Raw genomic sequence first — 21,494 nt, forward strand, 5'->3', positions numbered from 1 at the left:
GTGTTTTTAGTAGAGACGGAGATTTACTGCGTTAGCCAGGATGGTCTCAATCTGCTGAGTTTGTCATGATCTGCCTGCCTTGGCCTCCCAAAGTGCTGGGATTATAGGCGTGAGCCACTATGCCTGGCCTAGGGTTTAATTTTTTTTTTAAGAAATAAAGTAGCTTATTTTACTAGTGGATTGCTTATTTTATATATAGTATCATAAACTGACTTAATCTGCTGAAGATTTATTTTGAAATGTTAGATAATGTTGCTTCTAATTTAAAATAGAAGTATCCCATTTTCCCCCTCTGATAGACTATGACTAGACCTGTATCTTTTTGAGGTCTACAAATAAGATGTAAGTCAAGGTCTTTTTTAGTTGTTGCTTTTAAACTTTTCTTAAAAATTTTTTTTAATTAAAAAAAGTATGTTTAAGAAATATTAGAAACAGATAAACTAAAAAATTAAACAAAATTTAATTTTTTTAGAACCCATGTTGGAGTGCAGTAGTGTAAATCATAGCTCACTGTAGCCTCAAATTCTCCTGTCCTCAAGATATCCTCCCACCTCAGCCTCCTGAGTAGCTGGGACTATAGGCACGTGCCACCACACCTGGCTAATATTTTATTTTTAAAAATTTTTTTTAGAGATGGGGTTTCTCTGTATTGCCCAAGCTGGTCTCGAACTCTTGGCCTCAGGCCATTCTTCCACCTCAGGTTTTCAGAGTGTTAAGATTATAGGCATGAGCCACCGTGCTTGGCCTTGTTTTTTTTTTAATTGGACCTTAGTGCACACAATATTATAATTTGCCTACTGCCATCATAGAAAACATCATTTTATGTCAACAAATAATTCTTTTATATATGTTTGTGTTTTTTTTTCTTTCTAAAGAACAGAGAGGAACTCAGTACATGAAATGGATGAAAGTGGACTTCTTTGATTGAATCAGTACTTGGAGACCCCAAATTCATAACTTAAGGCTTTTCATGTCTCAATAACATCTTACTATCTAGATAGGTATTCTGTTATTCAGCCCATCCCACTTTAATTTTGATTTCATATCTATTTTTTTAAAAAAATGAATTTTGCTTATATAATCATAAAAATAACACATGCTTGTTATTCAGATAATATAAGACGTATATAGGAATATAAAGAAAAACTAAAAATCACCTGCAATCCTACCACTCAGAGACTATTTATTTGGCACATATTCATCCATCTTTTCTTAAAAGTCTTTATACGTAAAACCTCCTTTTTAATATTTTAACTAGAATATTATTGTTGTAATTTAACTCATTATTTCTTAATGTTTCGTAGTCATTTAAAATATAATTTTTGTGGATTTAACTTAGCTTCCATTAGTTAAACCTATAGATTTGTTTCTAATTTTTAAACATTTTTGTAAATATTACTGTCTTTGAGGCTACTAATGTAAGCAGATACAGGGATAAAGTTTCTAGCAAAGTGTCTCAGGAAAGAGAATTCAGAAATAAATTATGTTTCTTTTTTATACTTCCTTTATGAAGGTTTATAAATTAAAAACTTTTCACTCTTTAATACAGAATTCAGTGTGAAAATGTTGGCTCTGAATCCTTGCTGTGAAATTAGAGTTTAAAAAAATGAAAACTTTTTTTTTCTGTTTATGGATCACAAACTTCTAATCTTAATTCAAATAGTTCATCATGTTAATACTAAGAATAATTTTACATGAAAAGGTAATTCATAAATTTCTCAGAATTTTTATTATTTAGTCCATATTATTATTCTGATGTTCTCCTTATGTAGCTTTGTACAAGTTAGAATAATTCATTATCTGTATAGCCTTTTGATTTCTTTAAAAAAAATTTTTGCTTATAAATGACACATAATTATAAATATGGGACACAGTGTGACATTTTAATACATTTAAACATTGAATAATAAAAATCAGAGTAGTTAGCGTATTCATCATTTCTTTTTGGTTACAACACTCATATCCTTTTTTTCTAGCTATCTTGAAATATAGAATACATTATCATTAGCTATAGTCACCCTACTGTGTAATTGAACCAGAACTTATTCTGCCTATGTAAATGTAAATTTGTATACATTTACCAACCTTGATTTTTTTTCTTTATTCCAGAATTTGTTAATAAGTCACACCTACTGAATTAGCATAAGCTTCTACAGATTTTTCACTGCAGCTTCTTAGAGGGAAGAAAACTATTTGCTAACTTTACCATATGGAATCAGCAAACGTAATCCAGTCTTTTTTCTTTTTCTTTTCTTTTTTTTTTGGAAGGAAAAGAGAAAAATGGCAAGAATGCTGACTTCTTAACTTTGTAAAGACCCATTCAAGATTTGACTTTTAAATGGAAAGGCTTCTAAAATCAAGTGCTAAGTTAAAGTTTCTGTGTCTTCCAACTTGTTCACTGCATCTCACCCTTCTTTTTTTTACCCCCTGCCCACCCCCTCCCCCCAGCAAGAGGAAAAGGGGTTAAAAGTGACAGCCTTGTCTTGGAATGTAGACCCACTTCAATATTTCTTTCTTACTAAGTGAGATATACAATATAATTGAGATGTACTTTATCTTATTAATATTCTAAGAGTCAGTACCTTGAAACTAAGAAACTAAAGAGGCTTGATGCAGTTATTTTCGTCTCAGGCTTCAAAGGGTTAAGCTTTCTTTTCCTTTTAACTTTTTATTTTGACATAATTTCTGACTTAAGAAAATTTTGTGAGAATAGTACAGAGAATTCCATATATTTTTCGCCCAGATTACCCACCAAATGTTAACACTTTACCACACTTGCTTTTCCCTTTCCTTTCTGTAAATATATTCTCTTTTATTTTGAGACAGGCTGTCACTCTGCTGCCCCGGATGGAGTACAGTAGCACATTGTAGCTCACTGCAACCTCAAACTCCTGGGCTCAAGCAATCTTTCCACTCTCTCCTCCCAAGTAGCTAGGACCACAGGTGTGCACCACTATGCCTGGCTAATTTTTACATTTTTTAATAGACAGGATCTCTGTATGTTGCCCAGGCGGATCTCAAACTCCTGGCCTCAAGTGATCATCTCACGTCAACCTCCAAAAGCAGTAAGATTTCAGGCATGAGGCTGGGTGCAGTGGTTCATGCCTGTAATCCCAGCACTTTGGGAGGCTGAGGCGGGCAGATCACCTGAGGTCAAGAGTTTGAGATCAGCCTGGCCAACGTGGTGAGACCTTGTCTCTACTAAAAATACAAAAAAAATTAACTGGGCATGGTGGCTCACGACTGTAGTCCCAGCTACTTGGGGAGGCTGAGGCAGGAGAATCACTTGAACCCAGGAGACGGAGGTTGCAGTGAGCCAAGATAGCGCCAATGCACTCCAACCTGGGCGACAGAGGGAGACCATCTCAAAAAAGAAAAAAAGATTTCAGGCATGAGCCACCGTACCTGGCCATGTATTTTTTTTTTTTTTTTTGAGTAGTTCAGAAAACTAAGTTGTAGACATGTTGCTCTTTAAATATATTAGTATATATTTAAACAAAGATATTCTCGTGTATGACCACAGTACAGTCATGAAAATCAAGAAGTAAGCCTTGATGCAATACTAATGTCTAAGCTAAAACTCAATTTTCTTTCACTTTTTAATAATTTCTATGTTTTCTGTAATTTGGGAGGAGCTTGAATTAATCTTTGTAAAAATGTTGGGCTGGTAGCATTTTTCTAACTTTTTAAGGTCTCCATTTGTACTGTATTTTATATCTTAGTAAAAACATAAATCAATGATTAAAAATTACAGTGTGAACGAAGCATCTGAAATATGGAGGCTTTAGTTAGAATATGAGAGAGCAGCTAAAAATCTTTTAAGGCTTTCTTTGATATTTGTTACTCCTATTCAACATGGACAATTTAAACTGTGGATTATAATAATGTATTTTCCTTTGATAGGAGCTGTTACTCTTAGTGAGTGGACTTATCTTAATTTTCCTAATTATTCTTGTTTATCTTTTCTGTCTTTTCTATATATGGAATATGATTTTTTTGCCATTTCCCTTCTCTCCTTTACTGGTGTTGCAGAATTACTATGCACCTTCTGGCCTGATTATCAATACATTTGAAAAGGGGAAAGTCTTGTAACTTTTTCAACATTTCTTTTAAAATAAATCATAAGTGAGCTCCCCCAAGTCATTTTCTAATTTTTATTTTTAAAGTTTTTTATTAATATTTGTCATTTACTATTCCAGATCCAAGAAAACATGTTGTCACCAGGAAATACAGTTTTTTAAAGTGTGACTTGAAGCCAAATATCCAAAATTAGGTATTTGAATACATTTAAGAAGAACTTACTCTTAAGTAGGCTTTTAAAAACACCTTTGCTCACACTACAAATTATCTGTTACGATTAAGCTACTTCCGTTTAGCACATAGTACTAATTCGAAGAGCCCACAAAATAGTTATATTCGCTCTCCTCCCTCAAAGACAAAAACAAAATCATTTCATAGCAAAGAGATGTTATTTTCAACTAGACATGTGGTTTTATGTTTCTGGCTTTAATTTCACTCTTTAAAAACAAACATTCATGTCCTTTAACTCGGGATTTTTTTCTTTCTTTTCAAGAAAATAACTTAGGTATTTTGCCTAGGATCAGAATGTATCAGATTGATACTCTTTAATCAGTGCACTTTTTAAAACCGAAGAGTCACTTTGCAGCTGAAGTTATTTTTTCTTATTATTGTGATCTCATATTTATTTAAGACAACAGTTGTCTTAAATAAATTAAATAAAGCTGTGAAAGCTTTAATTATGATAGAAAATAGAACAGATATAGCAAACATGACTTAACTAAATTTTCGTGCTAAAATAAGCTTATCTTTTCCAGATTGTTTGCCTGCTAACAGTTAAGCTTCAGAATATAAAAGTTGATCAACAAAGGGAGGGCTCATTTGAGAAAGGGAAAATGTTAGATTTGTTCAAAAGTACTATTTTACTTACAGTTATAGAGGGCATAGTAAGATAAATTTCATGGCATGAGTATGTGTGTTTGAGCGGAATTTGAAAACGTAACAGTAGTCTGTAGTTTGGCTTACACGTGGCATAATTAGTATGTTTTTCATTGTGTCAGTCTAGAGGATTATGCATTTATATAGGACTTTGTATTTGTTAAGAGGTGTTAAGAGGTAGGTGGGTTGTATTCATAGTAGTAGAAAAGTTTTTCTAGCTGGGCACGGTGGCTCATGCCTGCAATCCTAGCACTTTGGGATGCTTAGGAGAGAGGATTGCTTGACCCCAGGAGCTCAATACCAGACTAGGCAGCATGGTGAGACCATCTCTACAAAAATAAAAAATACAAAAATTAGCTGAGTGTAGTAGTACATGCCTGTGGTCCCAGCTACTCTGGAGAAGTGAGGTAGGTGGATTGCCTGAGCCTAAGAGTTCAAGACCAGCCTGGACAACATGGTGAGACCCTGTCTCTACAAAATTTTTTTAAAAATTAGCCAAGCTTGTTGATACATGCCTGTGGTCCCAGCAGGCTGAGGTGGGAGGATCACTTGAATCCGGGAGGTCAAGAGCCAAGGAGCTCAAGGCTGTAGAGAGCCGTGTTCGTGTGACTGCATTCTAGCCTGGGTGACAGGGCAAGACCTTGTCTCAAAAATAATAATAAAAATTTAAAAGTAAATTAAAGTTTTTCTTGCTATAAGAATTAGAAAAAGTATTTGTACTTCTATAAATTTCAGTTTTTATTAGTGCTTAATGTGCCTTCAAATATGCCTTTAAATATTGGTATTAATATTGTCTAGTATCCTGTTATACTACTACAGTTTTCTCATTGCTGATAAGACTTCAGGTTTTTTATTTGAAATTGTTTTGTTGCATTTATTTAGAATATTGGATAGGTTTAGAAAGAAAACGAAGACATTAAATTTGCAGTTGAAAGATGCTCTGCACAATAAAGACTACTACTAAATGAAATCTGCTTTCATCTTTTGGCAGCTTTTGAGAAACTAGGATTAGAGCAGGGAAGTTTCATCATTTCCTCAACTTGGCACTGTGTCACACTGAAGCTATCTGGCTATAGTATGTAAATAATATTATATAATTTGGGATCCTCAGTTTGAACAGTAGCTTCCATAATATCTCCTAATTTCTTTCCCTTTTGTATCTCCCAGTTCATGTGTACAGGAAGATTTTGACTTTACATTATCTGTAACTAAACTTTGTCAAGCCTTTATTATGTTTCACATTAACTATCACATAAATTATTTACAAGGTAGTATTTAATAAAGTCATTTTATGTTACACACAAATAAGAACATTGAAAGATCAACAAAAGCTTTACAGAAGAGATGGAACTGGTGTGGAGGAATGGGTAGAATTTGGATAGGCTGAGGTGCATGTTAGAAGATAAGGAAGTGTGTGTGTGTGTGTGTGTGTGTGTGTGTGTGTGTGTGTGTGTGTGTAGAAAGCCTTCTCATCTTTCTGAGAATGAGTGAGGACAAATATGACAAAATACTGCAGAAGTAACCCCGGTGAACACTGAAACTATATGGAAACTGCTTTGACTGGAAAATGAAGGGAGTTTGTATTGTGGATCATTAAAAAATAAGATGGGGTAGAAAAAATAGGATCAGATCATGAAGCACATGAAACGGTTAAGTACATAATTTTAGTTAACTTTGATCCAAAGAGTGTGGAAGTGCTACTTGTGGTTTCTGAGTGAAGGGAGATATAATAAATGTGATAATTTTGGAAAATTAATTTAGTTGTAGTATATAAATGTGATTGAAGGTAAATGGAGCTCAGAGATAGAAAAACCAATTAGGAGTCTGTTGTAATTCATAAGATTGAAAGCCTTGATTAAAGTCAATAGATAAACTTGGAGAATACTTTAAAGGAAGATTCTTTTTTAAAATCAGCCCCCACCGCTTTATAATTTTACAAGTTGAAGAAGAGTTAAGATGTGGTTGCAAAATTTTAGGAAGCAAAATTAAATAAATAGTGGTGGTAGTCATTTAAGTGGGAAGGTTACAAAAGGGAGCTATTTTGTGAGAAAGGATAATGTTTATATTCTTTTACGTTGAATGTAACTGGTGGTTGGACGTCCAGTAGACAGTTTTTTGTTTATTGGAGAATTTGTTTACAGTCATTTCTCTGTGGGTGGGGGGAGGGGGGATCCTCAGGTAACACTGAGTTTCTTCATTATTATTAGTTAGGAAATTCAGACTACGTAACATATTACCTAATCCAGAAGTAGAGTTGTTTAAGCATTTCTAAGAAATTAGGAATTACTGTAAAATAGGACCAATAAATGTATGAAAGTCCACCTATTTCCACTAAGTTTTACCATCTAATTGCCTGGCATTTTGTTAAGGATACATAGATGCGTAATAGTTCTTAGAGTTACTTACACTCAAATAGCCACAGTGAACTTAATATGTAGCAGTCGAATTCTTCCATTAATGTTGATGTTAGTAAATATAAGGTCATAATGTTTGACCTTGGACTTACATATTTCATTTTTTTAAACTTATGTAGATTATAAAGCATTGTCTTTTCAAAGTATTTTTTTCTGACATTCTTAAAACTTGTTTTCTTTGAAAATACATGGTTCAAAATAAATAATTCTGCTATTTCTAAAGTTCAGAGTTAAAGAACATTCCACAGTGCTACAGAAGCTTTTGAGTTTTATATATTTTGGCCTGAATTATCCAGGCAACAGCCAAAATTCTTCCCTTATATTTATGGCTTATGACAGTGCTGACTTTTCATATAATTATGAAAAACTCAGAGATGTATCTCATGGATAAATCAGGTTTTTCAGATTTGGGAAAAATGAAAAAAATTTTTGAAAGAAATTGGGATTGATTTGTTAATGACAAATTTGTACTAACATGGCAGGAAAATATCCATGGAAACACCAGGTAAAGTTAATTGTTTGTTGCACCCTCATAAAAATTACTTGTACTTACTCCTTTGTTAAGTTTTTAAAACAGTGAATTATGTTGAAAAGCCCTTGTTTTATTCTTTACACTGGTAAATGTTAATCTTAAACACCAAAATTTTCCTTTGTTTTAATGATACCTTCTGTGTCTGTGAGCTTACAGAACTTTAAAGAACTCTCTAAAATATTCTATGGAGATATATATATATATCTTTAGAGATACATATGTAATATATATATGTATCTTTATATATATATCTCTCTCTCCACAGAAATAGTAAATATTTAAACTCAATGTGTTTTGGGGGATGGTATGGAAAATGGAAGACATCTTTAGTTTTCTGATATTTTAATAACTGGGACTTCTTAATAGTCTGTTTTGTTAATAAGTTGGTTTTAAAGGCTGCTGGAAAGTCAAGCGGTAGCCATTAAATGAACCTCTACTGCTGACATTAATTTACAGGGGCCAACAGGACAAAACTCTACGACATGATAGCTGATCTGGGAGATGATGAGCTGCCCCACATCCCTTCAGGAATCATTAATCAGTCTAGGTCAGCCTCTACTAGAATGACTGATCATGAAGGTGCAAGAGCAGAGGAAGGTACAAAATTTAGCTACCATGTTTATTTATATTTCAGAAGACCTTAAATCCAAATCACATCTTAATGCAACTAGGCTACTGTTTAAAGTGCTGATGATCATTTTATATGATCTTTAGAGAAGGTGTTGGGCAAGCTCTTGATGTAATTAATTTAGGGATTTTGACATTTCTGGTTTCTATTTCTTTATATTTTATTTTTGTTTTTAATGTGAGGAGTTGTTTCCATCATAGGTGAATTCAGAGTCTTTTCTTAAATCTAATATTAACTACAGATCCAGTAATGGGAAAATAGTAATTTATAAAAACAAACTTACGATAATACATATGGAAAAAACTACTCATTTTGTCTTATTGCTTAAATTTAGCAACTAATAATAATTACCACTTACTAGAAGACAACTATGGTGCCAGGCATTGCGCTTGGAACCTTTTTTTTTTTTTAATCTTTTTTTTTTCCTTGAGACGGAGTCTCACTCTGTCGCCCAGGCTGGAGTGCAGTGGCATGATCTCGGCTCACTGCAACCTCTGCCTCCTGGGGTCAAGCGAGTCTCCTGCCTCAGCCTCCCAAGTAGCTGGGACTATAGGTGCACACCACCATGCCCGGCCAATTTTTTGTATTTTTAGTAGAGACAGAATATTACCATGTTGGCCAGGCTGGTCTCGAACTCCTGACCTCAAGTGATCTGCCGACCTTGGCTCCCAAGGCGCTGGGATTACAGGTGTGAGCCACAGTGCCCAATCTGTTACTTTAAATATATATTACTTCAAAAAATATATGTAACTGTTACCTAAATTAATCATTTGAGAATAAGGCAGCATCATTATTCTTTAACTTGGTAGCAAGTATATTCTACCTAGTAATGAATTTTATAAAATTTGCCTAAACCAGAAATGTGTAGGAAATGAAAGTACTACTTAAACATTTTTTCCAAAATTGATTTTAGCCGAAGATATATAGGTATACTTGAATCATGTATAACTCTAAGTCTAGATACCTACAAGTATTGAATCTGAATTTTTAACCAAAGATTATTGTGATATATGAGATACAGTTATTTGGCATATGTAGTAAATTTAATTGATGTTATTGCCTTTGCTGTGTAAAGAAGATTTGTTTGATGTCTCAGTCAAAAAATTTTAAATGCATCTTGTTCCCTTTTAAGATTTCCCTAGTGGCACAGTTTACTTACAATTAAATAATTTTGCATTTTTTCCCTCTCATAATTTACCATTTACTTCACTCACCTTAAAAAAAAAATCACTAAAATAACAAAATCATTCAAAACAAAATGAATGAAAAATAAAAGTGTCTTAATTTTTTCAGATCTCATTTCCACTATTGAGATATATTCCTGTTTTACTTTAGAAGTATTTTCTAAAATACACATAGCAACTCCTTTTTTTTTTATTTTATGCATTTAGCGGTGATTTTGCCTTGTTTTTGGTCTGTTTTGCCAAATATGCATAGTACAACTTGCTAAAATTTTTGTAATTAATGTACATTTAAACTGCAGGTTTTGCAGTTTAAGGCAAAGCCATGTTAGCAGTGTGGACCCTTTTAAATGTTTCAAACCAATGACTTACGGAAAAAGCCAGTCAAGGCACACTCTACACAAAAACCAACTTAGAGCTCTGTATGTGTGTTTGTTTATGTGTTATGTGTGTGTTTTAAAGAAAGAATATAGGTCAGTGATCTGTTTCTTGATGCTGGTAGGAGGGCGAGGGGAGAGATTTGGTAAGTGTGAACTTCATTACAGTTTTTGAAGTATCAATCTTACTAGAATTTGTTACTTAAAGAGATGTGAGTTTGACTTCAAGCTAAGAAGGCAGCTTTGGAGTACATATCTCCTTATTTTCAGTGGCAGTCCCCAACTTCCTTCTTTACTTTTGAAGTCCGTGTCCTACCTCATTTTATAAAGAACAAATGTCTGTTTTCTGGGAGTGGTACTTCAACATTACAATATTCTAGACTATTGCTGCTAAAGACTTGAGACCTACCATGTTGCCACTGGTATAAATGGAATCTGTTACCTGGACTAAGTTCTTGGGAAAAAGAGTTCAATATGCGAGCTACAGGTTTCCTTCATCATAAGTGTCCATCAAAAGGAAGATTAGTTACAAAAGTCTGAAAAAGACCTTGTATTTTATAGACCCATTATACTAGTATTGTTATATTATTTGATGAAATCTCTTAGGCCTCCTAAATTTCCATCATTAAATTAAAAACTAGGGCAGGCATAGTAGCTCATGCCTGTAATTCCAGCACTTTGGGAGCCCAAGGCAGGAGGATCACTTGAGCCCAGGAATTCAAGACCAGCCTGGGCAACATAGCAAAACTCTGCCTGGGCAACATAGTAAAACTCTGTCTCTATTACAAAAAAAAAATGATATTAAAACTACTTTTTTTAGGCTGGGCGTGGTGGCTCACACCTATAATCCCAGCACTTTGGGAGGCCGAGGCGGGTGGATCACGAGGTCAGGAGATCGAGACTATCCTGGCTAACACGGTGAAACCCTGTCTCTACTAAAAATACAAAAAAATTAGCTGGGCATGGTGGCGGCCGCCTGTAGTCCCAGCTACTCGGGAGGCTGAGGCAGGAGAATAGCGTGAACCCGGGAGGCGGAGCTTGCAGTGAGCCGAGATTGTACCACTGCACTCCAGCCAGGGTGACAGAGCAAGACTTCAAAAAAAAAAATAAAAACAAAAAAACTACTTGTTTAAATAATTATATTTTTCTTTGAATTACTAATGACATTTTTATATTATGGGTAATTATATTACCATTAATAAAATGAATTTTTAGGATAGAAATTAATTCCCTCTGCAGGGAAAAAGGGCAAACAAATGAGTAGCTGCAGTGATTACCATATGCCACAGTGATGGGTAATATGGAAAGCAGAGGTAATAGTGTAAAAGAATTTTTGCACATATATGTGTAAATACTGATGAAGTAGAATAGCTTGCATTATCTACATAAATGTCATAAAATATATGTGTGTATATAGAGAAAAGGACAGAAATGTGGTCATATGATTAATTAGAAATGAGTATAACACTAATTTTTTGTTAAGTACAATTAATCCAAAACTCAAGTAAAACTAATGTCCAGACACTTCCCTTCACATGCTCCTAAATTGGTCAGTGGCTGATCAGAGATAGTCTTGCAAAATCATTTGTTATGTTAAAGTTATTTTATTGGGCTTTTGAGATTTGTGTCAGTGAATGTTTGTATAATTGTGAGTGGGAGGAACTGTGGCATTTTGTTCTGACTTTTCTTAGAAACAAATTCCCTGAGCTTAAAGTAAAAATATTTCTTTGTCTAGAGAAAAATGCTTTGAGTAAATATTATCTAATGACTTTTATATAATTATCCTTAAGCATAAGTTTAAATTGTTGATTTTATAGTTTTTAGCTGCTTCTGGTATTGCCAATAACTGCATACTAATAATTGGTAGGAAAAGGTCAAAAGATCAATGCTACAGATTATTCAGATTCAATAAGTGTCATCATTGAAAGATTAACTAGATACCACTTAATATCTCTATATATTTTGTCAGGTTCTTTCAGATTCATTTTAGATCAAGTAACTGAATCAGAGCTGCATTTTAGAGTCCTATTTGAGTCAGATTATATAGCTTACTTTGATAGGATAAAATAAAATAACAAGATATTCTAAGTAAAGTTGAATTTTATTTTGCCATAGTATATATATGAATTGTGTCTTCTCAGAATTATTTCCAGTAGTGTTAGTGATGACTGTCAAGTTTCATTACACCTGTTGTGTTTCCTGTAGCATATTTATATCATTTTTCATGGGAATTTTTTTTAAATTGATAATCAGCTTTTTTGTATGATGTTTCCCTTTTAAATTTGCTCATGAATTTTAAGTGTGTTTTGATATAGAGTTTATATTATGATTTGAGTATTTCTCCCTTGTTATCTTAATGTTAAAATTTTGCTTTCAAAGCATATTTGAAATGGTATTGAAGGTTGTTGCTTAAACTATGACTGTTACAACAAAATATTTAGATAATAGTCATTCAATTATGGCAGAGTTTAATTGGTCGGTAGTATGTATAGAAAGGAAAACACATTTTAAATAATTGGAACTGCTAATATTAACACAAAAAGCTGTAATAATGCACATGATATAGTTGAGAAAACTAAGTGAAGCTCAACCTGAGTTTAGTTTGAAATTGAAATGGCAGATCTGATCAGAAATTAAAGCTCTGTGGTAAGATTACTTGCTTCATTTTAGGATGTCATGGTAACTAGAATGGGACATTAAAAGTCATAGTCAAAGCTTTAAAGCTGGAAGACAGGCTGGGTGCGGTGGCTCACGCCTGTAATCCCAGCACTTTGGGAGGCCGAGGTGGGCGGATCACTTGAGGTCAGGAGTTCAAGACCAGCCTGGCCAACATGGTGAAAGCCCTTCTCTACTAAAAACAGAAAAATTAGCCGGGCGTGGTGGCGGGCACCTGTAATCCCAGCTACTTGGGAGGCTGAGACAGGAGAATTGCTTGAACCTAGGAGGCGGAGGTTGCAGTGAGCCGAGATCGCACCACTGCACTCCAGCCTGGGTGACAGAGCAAGACTGTGTCTCTAAATAAATAAATAAATAAATAAATAAATAAAGCTGGAAGACATTCTGAAGATCACATGGATTAACCTTTTATAGAAAGGAAACTGACATTGTTGGTGGAAGAACTTTTTCCTAGACCATTGCTGTTACTGAAGGAATCTGAACAATTAAAGCTTCATTCTAGTGAACTGATAGAGTATATAGCTGACTGTAAACCATTTACATTTCAATGTTTGTACTAGTTTTTATCAGGAACTAGGATGCCTAGTACTTCTTTAGAAAGCAGAAGGACTTAGCGACAACCTATTAACATTTAAAAAATACTGTATGACTACTTTGAGGTCTTTGAGGTCCATGGTAGAGGTTTCCCCCCATGAATGCAAAAATTGATATTTAACTCTATTATTTAATCAAAATTTGTCCTATTTCTTATTTAACATGTAAACTATAGTTATAATTGTATTGAAGTGATAAGAGATTTAGACAGACAAAGCTTTTTTGCCCCAACTTCCACCCCAGAATAATAAATCTAGTGCACATTTTATTTGTGGACAGTTACTACATCACAGTTCCAACACATTTGTTTAACACTGCTTAGTAACAGGATTTTTTGAGTAGAAGTGGGAAAATAAAAATTAATTATATTACTGAATATTGTAACTGTTAAGTGCTTAAATTTTCCCCACAATATTGTCTTGTACTGTATGATTTTTCAGCATTTAAGAAGCGGTTTTGTTCTTTATAGCTGAACCAATAACGTTTCCATCTGGAGGAGGCAAGTCATTTATTATGGGTTCTGATGATGTTTTGTTAAGTGTACTGGGCCTTGGAGACCTTGCAGACTTGACGGTAACAAATGATGCAGACTATAGTTATGATGTAAGTGCAGTTTTATTTTTAATTTTTTAATGATTTAATAGAAGGCTCCTTATTTTTTGGAATCACTTATAAAACAGAATTAATGTCAAGGTGCATGGAAAAGATAAGTTTGTGTCAATGTGTTGATTTGAAGTGACATGTAGTTTTTCTTTTATAACTACTTTCTTTGTGGTATTTAAATTTTTTTTTTTAGGTATTTTGGTGGATTAACTAGAAGTTTGAGATGATTAATATATTGGTCAGTAAATACATCTTGAGTAGTCAACTCTCAATTATCTCAAATTAAGCCATATTTTGGTGTTAACAAGAAAAAAAAATAACCTGAATCATATATTTGCCTTCAGAATACTTCTTAAAAAGCATGTTTTATTTTTGAACTTTTATTTTCTTAAGGAAATATTTTAAAGTTTCTCAACATTTTAAAGTTAGCTTGCATCATTTCCTGAATATTTAACTCCTTCATTAGAGGGTTGGGGAGTGGATGGAAGGGATGGGGAGTCCAGTGTTAGAGGTGAAACTTGTCTTGGATTTAATTTTTTCTAGACATTAATATTTCAATTGAGAGTTAACTATACTTGTTAGATCTTTATGTTAATTGCAGTTTTTCAGCAATTTTTTTTTCTTTTTATAATGAGTTTCTTTTTTCCACGTTTTATACTTAACGTTAGCATGCTTTTTAGGGACAGCCTTTGGTGGGCTGGATTATTCTCATTAATTTATTTTTTTAAGTATATAAGCGACTAAATTCCAGTAAACTTTTGACTGCTTTAGAAGTGGTTTCACAGCCTATCTTTACAGATGGAGAAATGTGAAGGTTAAAAAGATAAACCTCTGTCAATATCAAGAATTATGAAAATGGGATAAAAATATTCTTAAAGGGTCTATAGTTCAGACTTTCAGAAAGTACCTTAACTTGCTGCCTTTAATAATTTCACATGCTAATATATTTCTAAATGACAACTTTACTGTTAATACTGTACCGTTGGATATTTGTAATAACTTATGTAATTATTTTTCATGTAAAGTATTGCAGCAATGGTAGTTATTTTGTTCTCATCTGACATTTAATAAGAGCTTTGGGTTTAGCTTAATAGGTAAAAACAGATTAAGGAACTCTTCATTTGACCTAGGCTATTTGTAAGGCGAATGAAATTATTCTGAGTTATTATTAAATGATAAAGTTTTTTTAGAAAGTTTTAAAGGTACATTAAATTTCCACTGGACATTTTAGCCAACAGTTTTAAATATATGTGTTAAACACACCAAAAAGAAACGAACAAACACTCCACATGCCTTCCAGTTTACCGCTTTTACCACTAAATATTGTGCTCTTTCCTTTTAGTTGCCTGCTAATAAAGATGCCTTTCGAAAGACATGGAATCCCAAGTATACACTACGTAGCCATTTTGATGGAGTACGGGCATTAGCTTTTCATCCTGTAGAACCTGTGCTGGTTACTGCTTCTGAGGACCATACCCTGAAACTTTGGAACCTGCAAAAAACAGTTCCTGCCAAAAAGCAAGTATTTTAATGTTAGCCTGGTGTATTTCTTCCAATTTTGCTAATATAAGTAATTATTCCTCATTATGGTTGCATATCTTTAATGCACACATTTGATCTAATGACTATTTAATATCAACCAGTGATTCATAGTTATTTAATTGTCTTCTCTTCCCCTACCCTTTTTCCCCCTCTTTTAGGAGTGCCTCTTTAGATGTAGAGCCTATCTACACATTTAGGGCCCACATGTAAGTTTTACTGAATTGGTATTTAATTAACATCATAATTATTGTTAAATATTATTTATCAGTCCTCAAACCTTGTAATTTTCTCAATGTTTTATATTAGAAAAGATGTATTACTTGAATAATAGCTATTTAATAATTGTATTGGAATATGAATATAATAGTACCATTCAGGCCAGATGCAGTAGTTCACGCCTGTAACCCCAGGACTTTGGGAGGCTGAGGCGGGCAGATCACTTGAGGTCAGGAGTTTGAGACCAGCCTGGCCAACATGGTGAAACTCCATCTCTACCTCAAAATACAAAAATTAGCTGGGCATGGTTGTGTGCGCTTGTAGTCTCAGCTACTTGATAGGCTGAGGCAGGAGAATCGCTTGAACCTGGGAGGCGGAGGTTTTAGTGAGCAGAGATCACCACTGCATTCCAGTCTGGGCTGGCGACAGAGTGAGACCCTGTCTCCAAAAAGAAAAAAAAAAAAAGTACCAGTCAGATGTACATATTCTCTTAAAACAGTTTTTAGATATTACATAAATTCTTAGAATTTATTAGTAATTTTTTTTCCCTCTCTTCCTACAATAGTGGCCCTGTTCTGTCATTAGCTATTAGTTCTAATGGAGAACAGTGTTTTAGTGGTGGTATTGATGCAACCATCCAGTGGTGGAATATGCCGAGTCCCAGTGTGGATCCATATGATACATATGGTAGGTAAAATGATCAAAATGTATTTTTTTTAAGTGAATGGAGCTGACAAAAGTAAATACCTCAAATATGATTATGAGGTTATTTAAACTTATATTAGTCACCTCATTTAGTTCTTCCGTTTGCTAATAAATTGCTTTATTAAAGAGAAAAATTAGGAAATGTCATGCCATGGGTATTTAAGCCTATGAATTGATACTTTCTCTGTTGTTAAAAAAACTATATTAATTAAAATGTTAATTTAGGTAGTAGTTACAGAAAGAAGAAGGAAACAATGTGTAATGTATAACAAAATTTTGAACTTAAATAGTTTATATATTTTAAAAATATTAAGCAAAGGACAATGGAACCAACAGCAAGGGTGTAAATCATTAAAACTTTTTGGAGCCAAAAAATTTTTTTGTTATTCTTAGCTCATATCTACAAAAACATTCTTAATTTCAAAATGGAAAAAAAAAAAAACAAACAAAAGAAATCTCCTTTGACTTACAAATGGAGCTTTTAGAAATCTGTTCTACAGAAACACCTACCTGTACCTGTGTTCAAATATATTTGTAAGGGCACTGTTAATAATTATAAAATGTTAAAACAAAATGTTTATGAACTCTTTGTTCTTTTTATTTAACACACACTTTGTGCCTACATTAGCTAGGCATTGTGGTAAGCACTATGTCAAGAAATAAGATTTAGACCAATGGGAAGTAGAGGCATAAAACAAATAAGCGAAGGGATGGGATCTATGGTTACAAATTGTGATAAATGATAAGAAGATAGAGTACTGTGAGAGGGAGTAACAGGCAGAACCTTCTGTAGAAGAGTTAGTCAAGAAGGGTCTTTCTAAAATAATGACATTCAAGCCAAAATCTGAAGGATAAAAGGAAACTTTCAGTAAAGAGTTTTAAGCCAGAAAGTTATCTGATAAATGTAAGGTTTTAAAAAGGTGACTGTGTCTGTTGTGAGAAGAATAAATTGGGGGTGATAGGAGTGGAAAGAGAAGTACCAGTTAGGAGGCTGCTGTCATATAATAGTCCAGTAAACTAGGTGACAGACTATATTGCCAAGATTAGAGTGGTGGTAGCAGAGCATTTAGAAGTGGTTTTGAGATACGCTGAGCGAGTGTGGTAGAATAGACAGGATTTATTGATAAATTATGTTGAGTAGATAAAGTGATGGGTGAGTGACTCTTAATTTGATTGTATGTGTTTAACTGCTTTACTGAGATAATTTACATATCACACAATTCACCCTTTTAAAGTATACATTTCAGGCTGGACACAATGGCCCACGCCTGTAATCCCACCACTTTGGGAGGCCGAGGTGTGTGGATCACTTGAGGCCAGGAGTTCAACACCAGCCTGGGCAACACAGTGAGACCTCATGTCTACCAAAAATTTAAAGATTTGCCAGATGGGGTGGCACATGCCTATAGTCCCAGACACTCGGGAGGCTGAGCTGGGAGGATCACTTGAGTGTGAGAAGTAAAGGCTGTAGTGAGCTATGATGGTGCCAGTGTACTCCAGCCTAGGCAAGAGAGTGAGACCCAGTCTCTCTCTGTCTCTCCCTGTCTCTCTCTGTCTTTTTTGGAAACAGTCTTGCTCTGTCTCCTAGGCTGGAGGGCAGTGGCGTCATCTTGGCTTACTGCAACCTCCGCCTCTCAGGCCCAAGCCATCCTCCTGAGGAGCTGGGACCACAGGTGTGAGCCACCACACCGCACTAATTTTTGTATTTTTTGTAGAAATAGTGGCCATGTTGCCCGGGGTGGTCTTAAACTCCTGGGCTCAAGTGATCTGCCTGCCTCAGCCTCCCAAAGTATTGGGATGACAGGCATGAGCCACTATGCACAGCCACAAGACCCCATCTCTAAAAAAAAATTAAAGTCTACAGTTCAGTAGTTTTTACTATGTTCACAAAGTTGTACAGCCATCATCACTAATTTCAGAACATTTCAAACATTCAGAACATTCAGTCCTGAGTGTTTGATGTAACTGAGCATGTGTTGGGAGTATTTATTGAAACGGGGGCAGAACAGGTGTGAGGAGATTTAAGGATGGTGAGTTCAGATTTTAGGCATGTTAAAGGATGACAATATCAAGTAGGTAATATACAAATAAGGAGCCCAAAGAGATCTCGATTGAAGTTAAAAACATGGACAGTCATCTCTATACAGATGATACATTAAGCTATCATCTGGGCAATACTGGGAGAGTGTACTGTTTAGTGTGAGAAGAGAAGACAACTTGGGACTGAAGTCCTCAGTAACTCTGACACTGGGAGGGTGGCTAGAGTAAGAGCCAACAAAGGAAACTGAGGAGGTGTGACTCAAGAGACAGAAGCAAATGCAGGAGAGTGTGTGAAATCATGGAAGCGCACACTAAAGAAGAAACAATTTTGAGAAGAAAGAAGCAGTCTGTGCTTTCAAATGTTGCTGAGAGGTCTAATAATATGATATAAAGTTTCCTTTTTATAAGTGACTAGCAGGTCACCCAGGTCTTGGCCAGATAGAGTTTGGACGCTGCAGCTAAGACTGAAGGATGAAGGGACCTCTGGATAATCTTTCATGTCAGACTATATGGATGAAAAGCAATATAATGGGAACAACAACAAAATGTTTTGTATCATCAAAGAAAAGTACTAAATTTGATAGTATAGGGATCATCATTAGCAAGGATTGTTTTGGTGTAGTAATGGTATCAGAAACCAAATTGGAGTGATTTGAAGAGTAAACAGGAAGTGAAAAGCATATTTCTTTTTTTTTGAGATGGAGTCTCGCTCTGTGGCCTAGGCTGGAGTGCAGTGGCGCGATCTCGGCGCACTGTAAGCTCTGCCCCCCAGGTTCACGCCATTCTCCTGCCTCAGCCTCTCCTAGTAGCTGGGACTACAGGCGCCCGCCACCATGCCCGGCTAATTTTTTTTTTTGTATTTTTAGTAGAGACAGGGTTTCACCATGGTCTCGATCTCCTGACCTCATGATCCGCCGGCCTCGGCCTTCCAAAGTGCTGGGATTACAAGCGTGAGCCACCGCGCTCAGCCTGTGAAAAGCATATTTCTATTGCTCGGTAGAAGGGGTGGTAGGATAGGATTAATGAAGATTTTTTGTTGAAGAGATTCTGGAACAAGTTTTTTTTTCACTATGGTAATGATCCCAAGGAGGAGAATTTGTGTAGTACAGAAGCAGTAAACATTACAGCAAGTTAGTGACATCTGGTACTAGCCTTTGATAGGATGGAGGACAGATTCCTTGCTTGTATCTGGAAGCTAGAAGAAGATACTTTTAGACACTAATCATTTATATATTACGCAGCAAGAAGATGGGGGTTAAGAAACATGCAGCATTATTTGAATGCTATATTTTCTCAGTGAAGTATGAGGCATAGTCATTCATGAGGAAGAGAGGTTGGGAGCTGTGAGAATTGTGGAGATGATAAGAACCATTCATGGAAAGTGGGAGGAGTTTACTAGAAAAACAGGATTATCAGACAGATTATGCTCAATGTTATCAGCTGTCAAATGTCTGTCAGTTAAGGAACAGATAAATAAAATATGGTATATCCATACAGCAGAATATTATTTGGCACTAAAAATAAATGGAGTATTGATACATGCTCCAACATGGATAAACCTTGAAAACATGTTCAGTGACTAGGAGGTCAAGGCTGCGGTGAACTGTGACCTTGCCACTGTACTCCAGCCTGGGTGATAGCAAGACCCTATTTCAAAAAGAAAAAAAGAAAACATACTCAGTGAAAGAACCCAGTCACAAAAGATCACATATTGTGTGATTCCATTTATAGAAAATATTCAGAATAGACACATCTACAGAGACAGAGCATTAGTTGTTGCCTAGACTTGTGGAAAGGTGGGGAGGAGGAATTGGGGGAAGTGACTAATGAGTGATGAAAGGGTCCTAAAATTGATTGTCATGATGGTTGTATAACTGTAAACAACATACCAAAAATCATTGAATTATACACTTTAAATGAGTGAATTGTATGTAAATTATATCTGTATCTCAAGAAAGCTGTTTTTTTTTTTTAAAAAAAAAAGCATATGTTCCTTTATAGAAAATTGTGAAAATACAGAAAAATGTTGATGGGAGGAGGGTTATGATAAAAGTAGGCCATAACTCTACTCTTAGATACAGCCACAATGTACACTTTAGTTTATCTTCTTGTGGCCTTTATGTGTGGTCTTTATGCTCAGTTATATGGTAAGTTTTCTTTATGTGTCAAAGTTTCTTTTAAACTTCTTTTACCTAATTTTTTTTTTGTTTGTTTTTTCCCTAGAGCCAAATGTTCTAGCTGGCACTTTAGTTGGTCATACAGATGCAGTTTGGGGTCTTGCTTATAGTGGCATAAAAAATCAATTACTGTCTTGTTCAGCAGATGGCACTGTTAGGTTATGGAATCCACAAGAAAAATTGCCATGTATTTGCACTTACAATGGAGATAAAAGTAAGTAAATTTTGCATCTGTGAGAAAAGTTAGTTTTTTAAAAATTTTGGAATATATAAAGGACAAAGTAATTGATGTATTTCTTTACTGCTCCAAAGAGGAGATATATTGAATGAATTTTGTAAAAGTTAGGATAATCTTTTTACTCATTTTTTTTTGAAGTGCTTTGCAACTATGTCCCATAGTGCAGTGCTTTTTTACCTTTTTTGTATTCCATTTTTTAAAAATGTAAAACTACTTGTATATAACAGTGGAATAGACAAATGAGGATACTCATAGGGACAACAGGAGGCACACCACCTGTTCCAGACGACTACCCACAAAGACCGAAGGGATCACAGTCTCAAGCATACCTATAAACCATGTGTTCCATTACCCCGAGCACACTAATTGAGTAGTCCAGCCATAATCACTGAACCCCTAACTGGAACAGTACAAATTGGGTTATTTTCATGATTTTAAATATTTTCCTATTTAAAAAGGCTTTAACCAGTTTACCTTTTGAAGACATTTACTGGTCTTATTTTCCAAGTCATTTTTAATTTTTTTAATTAGACCTTTTATTTGTACATAAAAATACGTATTGTTTTAAAACATTTTAGGTGAATAGTAAATATATAATTTTGTGTCTCTTAGACA

The 21,494-nt window shown here is 34.7% G+C and overlaps 1 protein-coding gene across 5 annotated transcripts in view; it reads left to right on the forward strand.

The window, feature by feature from the left end:
- STRN3 (striatin 3) overlaps positions 1–21,494 on the forward strand; it is a 137,686-nt gene that overhangs the window by 104,472 nt on the left and 11,720 nt on the right. For 2 of the 5 annotated variants that reach the window (XM_055291588.2, XM_055291589.2), the window contains 6 exons: positions 8,359–8,499; positions 13,828–13,961; positions 15,304–15,479; positions 15,662–15,709; positions 16,285–16,406; positions 20,688–20,855. In XM_055291588.2, coding sequence (XP_055147563.1) covers positions 8,359–8,499; positions 13,828–13,961; positions 15,304–15,479; positions 15,662–15,709; positions 16,285–16,406; positions 20,688–20,855 — 789 coding nt within the window. Of the gene's footprint in view, positions 1–5,947; positions 6,032–8,358; positions 8,500–13,827; positions 13,962–15,303; positions 15,480–15,661; positions 15,710–16,284; positions 16,407–20,687; positions 20,856–21,494 lie in introns of all 5 variants that reach the window. The other 3 variants (XM_055291590.2, XM_055291591.2, XM_055291587.2) reach the window with 2 other exon arrangements.

Source organism: Symphalangus syndactylus, chromosome 9, assembly GCF_028878055.3.
Source record: "Symphalangus syndactylus isolate Jambi chromosome 9, NHGRI_mSymSyn1-v2.1_pri, whole genome shotgun sequence".
Lineage (NCBI taxonomy): Eukaryota > Metazoa > Chordata > Mammalia > Primates > Hylobatidae > Symphalangus > Symphalangus syndactylus.